At 35.0% G+C, this 14531-nt stretch overlaps 1 protein-coding gene across 1 annotated transcript; it reads left to right on the top strand.

Annotated features, from left to right (window-relative positions):
* The first annotated feature begins 3982 nt into the window (after positions 1–3982).
* LOC109240724 (ATP-dependent DNA helicase Q-like 1) lies at positions 3983–10155 on the top strand. The gene is made up of 10 exons (XM_019407394.1): positions 3983–4201; positions 4739–5121; positions 5539–5799; positions 6967–7130; positions 7781–7877; positions 7988–8031; positions 8182–8296; positions 8374–8727; positions 9088–9312; positions 9453–10155. Exons 1-10 carry the CDS (start codon positions 4006–4008, stop codon positions 9561–9563), a joined length of 1950 nt encoding a protein of 649 aa, XP_019262939.1. The 5' UTR covers positions 3983–4005; the 3' UTR covers positions 9564–10155.
* The last annotated feature ends 4376 nt before the right edge of the window (positions 10156–14531 follow it).

Raw genomic sequence — 14531 nt, 5'->3', positions numbered from 1 at the left:
ACATCAACTTTTTTTTTAAAAATGTTATGGAACCAAAAGAAGCTAAAACAAAACAATGTATGCAAAATATTAGAATGTATCAAACATTTACAAAGCTACAGTTGGCTTTACGTTTACAATTTCAAAGAAATTGATAAATTATTGGGGAATGGCAGCAAAAAGCTTGAAAACGGCCATTAGATGACACGGGTATTTAATTAGCAAGGGAAGGATAGTTTTGGGTTTAGAAAAATTAAAAGGGACAATAAGGTAAATTACTTAGTCAAAGATAAGGGGCTTATAAGCCAAAAAGCAATAAGTTGGGCGACCCCAACTTATTGTTGGTGGCTTGTTTTGGGTGTTTTAGCTTAAAAGTATTTGGCTTAAAAATACTTTTATAGTCTATTCACTCAAATAAGCCCAAAAGTGTTTTTAAGCTGGTTTGACCGGCTTTTAAGCCAATCCGAATACTCTCTTATTGCGTTTGTGGAGACAATGATTGTACCCCCTACACACACAAAAAACAAAAGTAGGTGGGGTGGGGGGAAGAAGGAGAATAATTTAGTAATGAAAAAGTTTAAGGACCACAAGATCCGTAAAAACAACAATCAATGCGGAAGTATGTATCTAAATGATATCAATTTTTGTTTTACTTACCAAGTGTATGAACGTTGTTTTCTGGATGTAATTTTTTCCTCTATAACTGTTGCGATTTTGATTATCATCCTCTTTATTTTATTTTCCAGCCACCTTGCCTAGAAATGATAGATACAGATAATCTCAAGGTTTCCAAATATTAATTTGAGATGTACATAAATTATAGGAAATACAGTATAATTTTACAACTTAGTTTTATTGTTTCACGGTATTGAATAGAACTAGTTGTTAAAAACTTATATAATTTTTTTGCCCAAAAAATACTTGTTAAAAAAAACTAGGAAAAATTACACGTATAACCGCCCTTCAAATAATAGCCGACAAAGGGTGTGTGTGTATATATATATATTAGGGCAAAATATGAGATCAGTCGGTCGTTGAATTGATTGCATTCGCTAGGCAAAAATATATAAAATATGTATATTATATATATAATATTTAAATCTAGAAATATATTTTATTTACTATTGTTTTTTAGAACTGCTAATAATATATTCAAACGACCGGACAAATGTGTTAAAAGCCCAAAAAACTGAGAAAATCTCACTTTATACCCATTAAAATCCAAACTACCCTTTAATGCCCAAGCCCAAACTATTTACTACTCCTACCCATGCGACCCAAACTATTTACCCGGTTATTCATTTGGGTTTTAGGATTTTGGGAATATCATAGAATAGCAATTTGGGTGCGCTAGAAACTAATTTTTTCATCTGGGTGTTGTCCAAACCGGTTTGTTTCAAGAAATTGAGGACTAAATCAGAATTTTTTAAGGATTTCCATGAAGTTACCTTGGAAGATGTAGAGGTTTCTTCTTCTTTGGAGAATCCTGGAGAATTAACCAGATATTTTACCAAGAAATGTGTCGGGGCAGGAGCTGGAGGTTGCACTTTTTGAGTAGAAATATTGAGATACAATTTGCCTCCGAATCGGACGAGCATATCGTTTAGCTATTGTAGATCCACAAAAAGACACCATTGTCAACTGACATACTAGATGATGCCAGGCAATATGAAGACTTGGGCATTGGTGGGGTTAGTTTATAGAAGCAGCTTGGTTCTTTTAATTATTGATTTATTTTTGCGTTTACGATGATTTTCTCCAGTTGATTGCTAGTTTTTTGCATTTTTCCCCTGAAATTCATCTACTTCATCTACTTGGGGTCCAAGTCAGATGACAATCTTTTTGTTAACAAAGATGAAATTGAACAACTGTGTAGGGTTCTTAACTTATTCAGCATGGTAAAGAAGTTGCTGTACTTGTGTCTCGAAGAACATGGTTCTATATTTTCTTCAAAATTTCCTGCAAGTGGTATTGAGCATCTATTACTTTGAATATATTTGGAATTGATCAGATCTCAATTGCTTGGCATATCATTACTTTTTATTTGCTCAAACTAACTAAGATTATGTGGATCAATTATGCGCCACTAACGAAAATGGCTAGTTTCAATTCTGCTCCACTTTTTCTTGATTGTTCTTTCCTTAGCTCTTGCTCTTGCCTTGGCTTAAAATTTTTATTTTGAAGATTTCTCGTTTGATTCAAAGTGGGTGCTGTTAAATATTGCTTATAATACCTTCTGGAAGTTCATAATGAAATTTGATAGCATTTGGAGCTGATTTGAGGTGATTGAGATCGAAATTTTCAGCTGAAAATCGAAGAAGAACACAGCTGCCCAATAGTATACTGCTACGGTATACAATATGCTATAGGAGTATATAGCTATACTGCGACAGTATACTATTATAGTTTACAATATACTACAACGGTACATTGTAATAATCGAAGAAGAACACAATTACCTAACAGTATACCGCTACAATATACAATATACTAATAGGAGTATATAGTTATATTGCAACAGTATACTATTATAGTATACAATATATTTTTATAGTATACTGTAATAATATGCAATATACTGTAACAGTATGCTGTAATAGTATACAATATACTATAATAGTATACTTATTACCGTAAATTCACTTGCCTTTTCCCTTTTAATTTGCTTTAAGCTTTTACCCAGCGTGAGGGGCAAATTGAAAATGCAAAAATAAAATAAAATATTATAGTATGCTATATAATGTAACGGTATACTCTTACAATTAGATCCTTTTAGAATTTTTTGAAATTTGTATTGACAACTGATATTATTTCAGTTTAACAAATTGAATTAATTTTTTTAACTCTTTGCATACAATTGTATATCCTGTTGGTACAGCTATATATTATACTTGTATCATATGTTAGTTAATATTTTTTGATTGTATTAGCTACATTTAATTAGTACACAATTTGATTTTTCTTTAGTAATAATATAAAAATAGTGAAAACAGTAAATAAAATTAGATTATGAAGAGAAAAAGAATATAAAAAAAGCTAAATGAAATTAGAAAAGGAAAAAGAAAAAAATAAGAAGAAAACAAGAAAAAAGAAAAGGAGAAAAGAAAAGAAAAGTAAAGAAGCATAGAAATAAAAAAGAATTGGAGAATAAAGAAAAAAATACCCACAAAAACTACTATCCGTAGGAAATGTAATTAGTTTATGGGTAGAAAATAAATGAGTAGACAATAATAAATAGTTTTATTTTTGTGGGTAACTGTGTCAAAACCCCCAAAAAACTAGGTAAAAATAGCACGGTCTAGCCAGTTTTCGGACTGGTCATTTAAAAATAGCCAGCATTTACCAAGTCAATAAAAAATAGCCACTATTTTGCTGCAATAAAGACCGGTCCAGCGTAATATACTGGAGTTCGGTGCACCTGTGTATGAACTTTCAGCATATTATGCTGGAACTCCAACACACGGAAAGTTCCAGCATAATATACTGGAGATTCGAGCACTTGTGTATAAACTTCCAGCATATTATACTGGACCGATATACTTTGCTGGAACTCCAGTATATTATGCTGGAGTTTTAGTGTACTTATGATAGAACTCCATCATATTATGCTGGAGTTCCAACATACTTATCCTGGAACTCCAGTATTATGCTGGAGTTCAAGTATACTTATGTTGGAACTCCAGCATAATATACTGGCATATTTTCCGGGTTTTGAACAATGTTTTCGCTCAAATTTATCTTTACATGAAAAGTGGCTAAATTTCGATTACTTTTGAAACTGGACTATTTTGAATGACCACTTGTAAATCTGGCTATTTTTAAATTTCTCCCAAAAACTAGGTGACAGACTCACATCTAAGCAGTGAGCTCCTGGCCCAATATATCCAAGGCCCAAGCCTAATACAAACCACTGTCAGGTAATTCTCTCATTACAGAACGAAGTGTTGTCGTTTAGTAAAAGCACTAGTATAAAACTTCTCAATACATTTTTTGTTGTAGGAAAAAGGTTTGATTCTGAAAAAGCAAATGAAAGCGCGGGAAAACCAACGACGGCCACCGCTTCGACGTCCGCGAAAGGCGGAGATTGGAGACGCCGGAGAAATGCAGGAGCAGGACAACGATCTCGAGTTAGAGAAAGTTCGGTTGATAAGCTTAGCTCTTGAATTCGGTTTTGATGAAGACTCCGCACACACGTGCTTGAATCGCCTCATTGAACTCTACGGTAACCTCCGCACCCCCCAAATTTTTCCCATTCCTTGGCCCAAACTGAACCCTAAGACAATTACAAATATCACTTCATAAATTAGCATTATAAAAGTTAAAAAGAAAAAAAATTTATTTGAATGACACTCTACATAAGTGGAAACACCCTCGTGCAGAAACCCAAGTAGAATAGACCGAATGTGGTCCGGCCCTTCCCTGACCCGCGCATAGGGGAGGTTAGTACTTTGGCATTATGAAAGTTAAATAGAAAAATGGACATAAGTTATTTTAAAACATAAGCTCTGCCTAAGATTGTTTCCCAAAACATAGCTGGTCACAAGTCCGATTATAGGAGGAGGGTTGTAGTAAATTGACTACTAGTGAAAAAGTAGTCTAGTTATGAAAAGATTCATACAAGTGACTTCAACTAGTTCAGAATTCAGGACATACTCGATTGATATACTTTTATATTTTTTTAAAACTAGACAAGTTATATGGTTCTAATATAGGAGTAGTTGGCTGAATTATTACAGTTCTCATTTTTTTACTTGTGAAGGTGATGATGGGCGAGATTTCATCAGTGTGGAGCATTGCGGAGATGATTTTCTCGCGGCGCTGGCAGAATCAATGCAAGACACTGAGGATTGGGATGATTTGCAAGCCATTGAATCAGAGGCTTGTGGAGCTCTAGCTGATATGTGGGCTAAGGATGTTCGTGACAACTGTAAAGTTGAATGTGATGAGGATTCTACGACCTATGTCCATGTTATTGAGGATTCACCCCAACAGCACAGGCGTGCAAAAGCAGTGGTGTTGGATTCTTCAAGTGACAGTGAAGAGATGGGTATGAGATGTACAAGCAAAGAGGGTGTTGCTTCTACCTCTAAGATTCGTCTTGACAGAAGCCACCAGGGAGGGCGTTGTACCTCAGTGTCAATGGTAGTATTTATTTAGACTTATAATGCTTTCTATCAACTGTTTTATTGTTCAGTTCTTAAAGTATCAGCATTTCTAGGTGATGTCATCTTATTTCCTTTTGGCTGCAAATCATGTCTTAGTTCAATACTTCAACTTCGCTTCAATTGTTCCTTTTTTTCTCTTTTGGTTTTAGTTTCATTGTCTTCTTTTTCTTTTCTGAATTTACTTCATAGTTAATATATGCTGCAGCATTGCATTAGAACAACATGCGTTGAATCATCTAGTAAATTCTTTCAAATAGCTGAGACCAAAATGAATGGCTATGTAATGTACTGTTAGCTGACATGTGATCACCCTTGTTCTAGTTAAACCTTGCTTCTTTCAATTCATCGAGTACTGACTGAAATCCTCCTATCCCTGCTCTGCCCTTGTCGAAAGGATTATACGAGTGTGGTTACTGAAGGTTCATTTTCATCGGTCTCCGCTGAAATGGAGTCCTCCTTGGCATCAAATCATGGGGATAGAACCCTTAGTTATGAAGAGTTGCAAAGGTTGGATTCTATTGAACTGGCAAATGTGGTAGTATTTGGAAACAGGTCCTTTCGACCTCTACAACATCAAGCTTGTCAAGCATGTCTTCAAAAGCGCGATTGCTTTGTTCTTATGCCAACTGGAGGTGGTAAAAGTCTTTGCTACCAGGTAGGCTTCTTTACCATTCAGCTGGTCCTTTCCCTAAGTATTGTCTAGAGTGATGCATGATCACAAGAACTTCTTTATTATATTGAACTGGCAGTTAATTAAATCTGGTTTTTGAAATGTTGGAGCACAAGTTACAATGCATAAAAAGTTGCTGAGTTGTATGCCAAAAGATGAAAATCTTGCGTCACTGCTTCTCCTGTTGTTTATGTGCTCGCATTTTTGTCGTACGGTCTATGTTATCTTATCCTCGGTTTCCTTATGAGAAGTCAGCTACTATTCACACATTACACTGCAGAAGGTTATATGACTATGTTCATCCCAGACACATAAATCATATTTAAGGTTAATGTGCAATATCTTTTCACAAGGGTTGTCCAGAGAGCACATAACAATTAACATTTTGCTTGAAGTATGCAATCCTTTTAGTTTGGGGACTTGGCATGATTTCCTATTCTGTCACTCATCAACTTACCTTGGGATGTACTGCGTAAGCCGTAAAGAATCCCCTGTTGGGAAAAGCTAGAAAAAACGTTGTATTAAAAGAAGTGGTGACAGTTTCCTATTGGAGTGACTGTTCACCATTGTTGCATATGAAGATTTTAAAGTTTTCTTTTGATAAATCATACTAATGTTTGCTGTTGAAAGTATCTACAAAGTGTGGGTTTGCAAAAAGGTTAATCCAGTCGTCTAGACACCCAGGTATCCATTCTTTACACCCAAAAGTACATGAACACAAAGCACTTTCATACTATTCATATTCCTCTCGCTTCTATGGAACAATATCCTATTTTTACATTTCACAACTAACCAATAAACCGTATGTTGTGGAAGGATTTTTACCATTGTATGCTGCTATTATATGGCTTCACCCTCTTTATAAAAAGAATACATATTAGCCCTTTCTGTCATCAATAAACTTTTGATCATCAACGCTAGAAAATTCATTCAAAGTAAAAAGTAAACAGAGAAAGCTCTGTTACTACATTTTTTAGATTACATTTTATGCAGTTAATAATGGATTTCAAATGCTTAAAATTCTCCCAACTTTGTCAATATTCAATTCAAGATTGGCCTTAAGGAAATTATAGCCCCCCATAAAATCATACTAATTTGTCAAGACTCTGACTAATGTTTGCACTAATTCTATTTTCCTTTCCTGCTATGCAGCTTCCAGCGATCGTACAACCTGGTGTTATGATTGTTGTATCCCCCCTACTTTCCCTAATTCAAGATCAAATAGTCACGCTTAACCTCAAGTTTGGGATACCAGCAACATTTTTGAATTCTCAACAAACTCCCTCACAAGCTGCAGCTGTACTACAAGAATTAAGGCAAGGTTTTACTTATCTTTCTTCATAACCACCCCTTTGGTCCTCCGGTTGCCTTTAAGGAGAACATATTTTTGAGAATGACTAATAATAAACTTCTTGAGCCTGCCACAGTGGCAGAAAATACGTTTGTGTTCCTCGCATGACTCATGGTCCATAATATCCATGGTCATGCAAGCCCCTAGCACACATGGCAGGAAAACTTACCACATTTTCAATATGTCTCATCTTGTATCCTGCAGCGCAGACAAAAAGAATTTGCTTGCTTTTCATAATTATTTGCAAGAATGAGAAGCTTGGTAGATAGTTCTTCAAATTAAAGGAAATGGGGAGGCCGACATTTTTACCTGTGCTGGTCTTTTGTCCCGATCTCTTCTCACATGTTTTCCTTTGGCTATGAAATAAATCTTGAATGCCTTAAAATTATGCTTGTTTTCAGTTTGGACTGACTCTAATGACATAATTTCATATCAAATCCCAAGTTATGACTATTCCATCAATCCATCCTTTATTAAACGATTTTACTATCAGAACTCTCTACAAGTATTCTTTAGAAAGTAATTGCTTTTGTAGAAAGTTGTAGCAGTCTTGTGATCCTGTGGCAAAATTGCTCCTAACATCATATTCTGGATTTGCATATTCTTTTCTTCTAGAAAAGATACACCATCATGCAAGCTACTCTATGTAACTCCTGAGAGGATAGCTGGAAATTTGTCATTTCAAGAAACCTTAAAATGTATGCATAGAAAGGTGAGCATGTTGTAAGCATATAACACCACATGCGGTTATTTTTTCTTGTTCAAGCCCAGAATATTGCTAGATGGTCTTAGTAAATAGAAGTTTTACTGCACTAATTTCAGGGACAATTGGCTGGTTTTGTTATTGATGAGGCTCACTGTGTGAGGTATGTCCTTATTCTAATATCATCTTATCCATCAAACAACTAAAATGATTGGTAATTTTATGGTCCCAGTTTCAAATGATATTAAGAAATAGAGAAACAATAGATGTGTTCTCAATGTGTATTTGATCTGTTCTTTTACCTGTTTCTCAGCCAATGGGGACATGATTTTCGACCAGATTATAGACTATTAGGATGTCTTAAGCAAAATTTTCCAGATGTTCCTGTGATGGCATTAACTGCCACAGCAACCCACGCAGTCCGTGAAGTAAGACAGCTACTTAAATTTGCTCTTTTGTGCGGTCTGTTTAGTTTCTTGGTTTTCACAGTTTTTGCACTTTGCAGGATATCTTGAGAGCCTTAAGAATTCCTCATGCCCTTGTCCTTGAGACCAGCTTTGACAGATCTAATTTAAAGTATGAAGTAACTGGAAAGAGCAAAGAGCCACTCAAGCAGCTTGGGAATCTATTATTGGATCGGTTCAAGAATCTATCTGGAATTGTGTACTGCCTATCCAAAAGTGAGTGCATGGATGTCTCAAAATTTTTGAATGAGAAATGCAAAATCAAAACAGCATACTATCATGCTGGGTTGGCATCTCGTCAGAGGGTTGCAGTTCAGAAGAGGTGGCGCTCTGGGGAGGTTGATGTCGTCTGTGCGACTATTGCTTTTGGAATGGGGATTGACAAACCTGATGTTGTGAGTTCTTGTAGACTATGCTGTTTCTCTGCTTCTTTGCATCATACTTGATCTTTAATGACTGATGATGTTGCAAATATGACTCTTAATCAAATGCCATTGATCAATGATCTTGATACAACTATAAAAAGCCTTAAATCGAGTGAAAGGCTGAAGCCATAGAGGTGCATTGAAAGATTGTTAAACCTATTATTAGTACATTTTTCTGGAGATGATTAGCCATTTTAGGTCTAGATCTTCTCTGGAGGCGCTTGATGTGATAGTGGGAGCGAAAGTTCTTTTTATTTAGAAATTCTACTGTATGCACTATTTGACATTTCAGGAATAAGGTAGTGGACTGATAGCTTTCTACATTTTCAGCGGTTTGTTGTTCACAATACAATGTCCAAATCTATTGAAAGTTATTATCAGGAAGCTGGAAGGGCAGGAAGAGACAGCCTTCCCGCTACGTGTGTCATATTATACCAAAAGAAGGATTTCAGTCGAGTTGTGTGCATGCTAAGAAGTGGGCATGGGTATAAAAAAGAAAGCTTGAAGAGGGCGATGGAACAAGCTCGAAAAATGCAGAGATACTGTGAACTTAAGGTGCGTTGATTGATATTTTATAGAGCTTCTATGCCTTGCATCCTCCTCATCATTCTAGCTTAATTCTTGTGTTACTGGACAGTCTCTTGAATCATCTCTATGTTATTTTCTTAATCATCACATTATCCTTAAACTTGCAGACTGAATGCCGTAGAAAATTGTTACTTGAACACTTTGGAGAGCCCTTTGACCAAAATTCCTGCAAGAATGGTTCTAGTCCATGTGACAACTGTCTCAAGTCGTTCTCGTGAGGGTTCTACATTTTATTCCAAAGAGAAGGCCCACAATACAAATCTCAAGCTTCTATTGCTCAACCACCAAACAAAATCCGTCCTAAACTAAACATGTACCGCTTGCATGGAGGTAGTGATTAATAAATTTTGAGCAGCTACGGTTACATGGTTCAGTTTGATAAACTAGGGTATCTAGTAATATGGTCATCTCATACTGTTCGTATGCATGCAACAAGGTGCTCATCTTCAAGAGGCAAAAGATGCATCTTGGAGTCGTAAGTGCAAGTCCTGCACTTGTGGCTCAAGGAGGTTAGAGCTCTTTCTTTACTGTAATCTTATTTTTGGCCCTAACCTAAGTCAAATGCTCGGCTTCAAGAAAGCATAAACGAAGCGCATGTGGTTGCACAGCGATGAGAGATACTGGCTCTCTTTATTGAAATGGTTGTTCTTAGTGGTACCAGCGATGTCTCCAAATACAATAGGTGGTTTCATTCTCACTTCTCCTCTCCCCCTTATCCCTCTTTATATAATAGATAGAAGAAGAAAAAAAAAACATCTGCATATTTGGACTGTTCCTCATGTTATGCTTTGAAGTCTGATTATTTGGGTAAAATCGTATCGTAGTGGTCAGAAGTGGCAACCCTTTTCTATCATTAGACTATAGCACAGTGGCTTGTTATCAAATTGCATTCGCCTAATTTTGTTATACTTTGGGTCCAAATATACCCTTGCCGTAATACTATTGGTTCAAATATATCCTTCTTCTGTTCAGTTTGTACAAGGTGGATATCCAATCATACATGTCACTTATATTTGATAATGTGGATGCCACATTGCACGCCACCTCAGTGTCCCTAATCCATATATAAAAGACTAAAATTTGAAATACAATATTTTTCATGGTAGTGGTAATGGTGGTAATGGTGGTGGAGGGAAAGAAAATTTTAGTGGTGGAAAAAAAAATAGAAGGGAGGGGTAAAATGGGTTAGGGGTGTTGAGGTGGCAAGCCATGTGGCATCCACCTCATCAAATGTTAGTGCCATGTAGTATTGGATGTCCACTTTGGACAAACTTAAAGGAAAAGGGATACATTTGAACCAATAATATAACGATAGTGGTATATATGGACTCAAAGTATGAGGGCCGATACATTTAAACCTTTTCTGATAGTAATTTGGCCTTTTTCCATTTTTAATAAGAAGAGTTTCTAGTTTTCATTTCATGAAGTGGCCGAGTATATGATGTAACCCAACTAGTTACGTTACCATATATTATTGCGAGATATGGGGCGTTCATCCTGCGATATGACATTTGGTTGTCTTAATCTAAACTCTAGAATACAATCATTCATAGCACAACAAAATTAACCCTTCTCTCTAATGTGCCTGAGCTTTATGTGTTTTGTGATGATTAACGGTCCCAGTGAGGGGTAATCCAGATATAATGGACCTTGATTTGTTCTCCAATTGTTAAGAATCATGGTAAACAAAATTACTCGGACCTAGTGTAACATAAAACCATTTTGATTTACCATTGTTAAGTAACAAAATTGAGCTAAGAATGTATATAATTTAACCATGAGTTAGAAATAAATTCAATATATAAAAAATGCGTGTCATATGGTCATGCACTTATTACTATTATCTCTGTTCACCCATAGATCATCGGTGATTTGCACAAATAGGACATTTTGATTTTTGGGTGCCATTTTATTTTTATTTTTTGACCCTAATTGTCTCATGGGCAGAACTTCAAGCTTAACTTTCTCACTTGCTTCATGAATAACACTTTTAACTTCTAGCCTAAAAAGTTTGCCCATAGGACAAACGAGGGTCAAAAAATCAAAATTGTCCGTTTTCTAAGGGCATAAGATATAATTTCGTGTAGATCAAATTCAAGAATTATACGACTGTGAGTAATGTATGGAGTAAGATAAAAGAGGAGCTCATACAATATTTTTTGTTCTTCTTAATGGCACTTATGACTACGCCAGATATCTTGTTGAATTGGCCGTATATGTCAGACACTTAAGTTTTGGTACTTGCTTTCTTGTTCCTATGATTATTAAAGAAAGAATAATATAGAGTTAGATGGTTCACAATGTCGCCAGCTCACATCTTAACTGTTGAATAGTTGTTAAGGGGCCTATTATGGAATTTACTGTTAATGGTCCTCTCCTCTAGCCTTTAAAGCTTTATTCCGAAAGAAATTATAGTCGAGATTATAAAAAGAAAAGAATAACAGAAAACTGATATATTGTCTCTGAGGATCTATCGGAAACCTACTCTCTACCCCTCGGGTAGGGATAAAGTCTGCATACACTCTACCCTTCCCAAACCCAACTTGTAAAATTTTACTGGGTTGTTGTTGCCGTTGGTTGTAAACTTGTACTTGTAGTCTAGAATATTTCAAAATTATGTAATTAAGGATTTATAATATGTTTTTTTTTTCAAAACAAAAAAAAATTGTAACCAAGTCAAGGGGTTGATAGGTGGCAGAGAGAAAAGATAAGATAGAATTATGATTGGAATCGGATCTAAGATCTTAACATATAACAAATGCATTTAGATTTTAAGAATCTTTTGACCTAAACCACATGCATAGTTTCAAAATCCTTTTCATAATCGTAAATCGTCATGTTAACGAGAGACATTGGTACCTAAAATTCAAGCCATGCTTATCTTGAGTTGTCAATTTCTTGTTTTCTTCCTCACCATTCCCCTCCAACGTTTGGCGTAGAATGAGAAAGTTATTTCAAATTATTATAATTATTCTATTCCGTCCAAAATAAGTGATTTTTTTTAGTTATTTTCACACAGATTAAGAAATTTCCTTTTAACATTAATTAGCAATGAAATTGACCATAGTAACCTTTACTATCTTTTCACATAAATACTCCTAACACATACTCCAACACCATTTACTCTAGGGCAATGTAGGAAAAAAATAATTATTTCATTCTTGAAATTTGAAAAAATTACTTATTTATTATTTCATTATTGAAATCTGAAAAAATAACTTATTTTGGACCGGAGGGAGTAACATTTTTTAGGAGGAATAATAGTTAATTAACGTTACGTTATATTCAATTCTCATATGTCTATGTTTCACATCATAAGAAAAGGTACATTTTTTTTCAAATTAAAAAAAGTAGGAATTTTGAAATAAAAAAGAAGAAATACAACATTATTCTTTCTGCGGAAGGAGTTAATTGCACAGTTGAATTCTCACATGGCTATGATATAATGGTCCCCAAAAACCTCATTTGCTGGTTTTGAATGTGACAAACTCATGCTGGTCACTTTGAAAATTTTGCACACCAATATTTAAGTCACCTTTAATTTTGGGACCTATCAATGATGCATCCTGTCACATGAAAATTTAATAATTATTTAAAAAAGAATTTTCGTATTACACAATTTTGGATTAGCAGCTTGATAAGTACTCTCCTATTTTTTTAAGGTTTTCCCACAATACTTAAGAAACACATTATAGTCGTAATCATAAGAATATCTAAACTACCTTTTATTTCTCCTTAAATGTCTCATTTAATTTACACTTTACTAATTGAAATATTAATGATAGTAATATTTCTTTTTTTTTTTTTTTTTTTTGCAAATTAGCACCTAATGTGCTACAGTACATAACACATATTAGCGGTGTTAACGTGTAATCAAGATTTAAACAATGATATTTCAGTTGTACCTAAAAAGGCAAAACCAGAAGTTTTTCCGTCATTATAGAACAAATTTACAATGTTAATACAACTAATATTTGAGACCGTAAACAATACAAGGTCTATATTACCTAACTATATATATTGAAGTTAGATTTGAAACAAAATTGATCTAAAGGACCAGAATATTGGAAAGTACATCCCTACTTATCTCACTGATATCTTATACATATTACTATAAGTCAAGCATAAAGTCCAAAGCAATTAGGGTAGGAAAGTCAAATTCCTCGGAAATATTGAAGTTATATTCTTTGAGATAATATTGTATCCTCTCAAAAACAGAAAAGGATACTCCCAATGCTCAACTTTTGTTCCACCTTGTTGGCTCTAGGAACAATAAAAACAATTTAATTACTACAAATACTCCCTTTTTCTCCCTCTCAATAAATAAATAAAATAATTCCACTAGAAAAATGAAGTAAAAATAAAACGAGAACCTGGAAGGAGGCTTGATAATAGGTGAATTTGACTATAATCACGCACCAAATAATCACCTTATTGTGAACTTTTAATGTGAAAAATGACAACAAAATGCTCTTATTAGTGCTTTACATGACTTGCAGGTGATATAGGTGTAAGGAAGGCTAAGGAGCGGTTTTGGAGTCAACTATTGATGAAAAGAGGCTAATTGTTGAATTTCCCAAGTAACCCATTCAAAACAGGCCAAAATGCCCGGGTACAAGTTCCATCGCGGTTCTACCGCAACCGCGGTGAAACCGCGGTGGAAGGCAGTCTCTGAAGGTTGAGGATTCCGCGAAGGCGTTTGACCGCGGTTCTACCGCGGTAGAACCGCGGTGGGCACAGTAAACTTCGGGGACTTAAGTGTAAAACACGGGATTTTTAGACCTAAACCCTATTTAAAACGCTAGACTTCGCCCAAAAGAGGCATGTATTGATTTTTTAGGTTTCTTAGCAAGGAAAAACATTGTGAGAAAATACTCTAAACATCTTTCTTCTTTTCTTTTGATTTTATGATGAATTCAAGCTTAGTTTATTTTCCCATAGCCATGAGTAGCTAAATTCCTTGTCTAAGGCTTTGATGGAACCTATTGGGTGATGAACTTCTTGTTTATGTGAATACAAATTGCTAGTTTAATCTTTATTTGTTCAACTTCGTGTTCGTTGTAGTTAATTGACAGGATCCTCAATTAGCTGTGCCTATTTAGTGTGCATAACTTGGAAAAGAGTGCATATTTAGGGTATTGTTGAACAACACCACTCCTAGATTATTAGAGGAATCTATAATTGCG

The sequence above is a fragment of the Nicotiana attenuata genome, unplaced genomic scaffold (genome assembly GCF_001879085.1).
Source record: "Nicotiana attenuata strain UT unplaced genomic scaffold, NIATTr2, whole genome shotgun sequence".
NCBI classification, from domain to species: Eukaryota; Viridiplantae; Streptophyta; class Magnoliopsida; order Solanales; family Solanaceae; genus Nicotiana; species Nicotiana attenuata.
Note: the sequence above shows the minus strand (reverse complement) of the source record. Positions and strands in the feature narration are given on the sequence as shown.

Coding starts and splice junctions, on each gene's coding strand:
- LOC109240724 (XM_019407394.1), top strand. CDS start 4,006: ATGAAAGCGCGGGAAAACCAACGACGGCCACCGCTTCGACGTCCGCGA. Junction 8,297..8,373: donor CAACCCACGCAGTCCGTGAA/GTAAGACAGCTA, acceptor TGCACTTTGCAG/GATATCTTGAGAGCCTTAAG. Junction 8,728..9,087: donor GGATTGACAAACCTGATGTT/GTGAGTTCTTGT, acceptor CTACATTTTCAG/CGGTTTGTTGTTCACAATAC.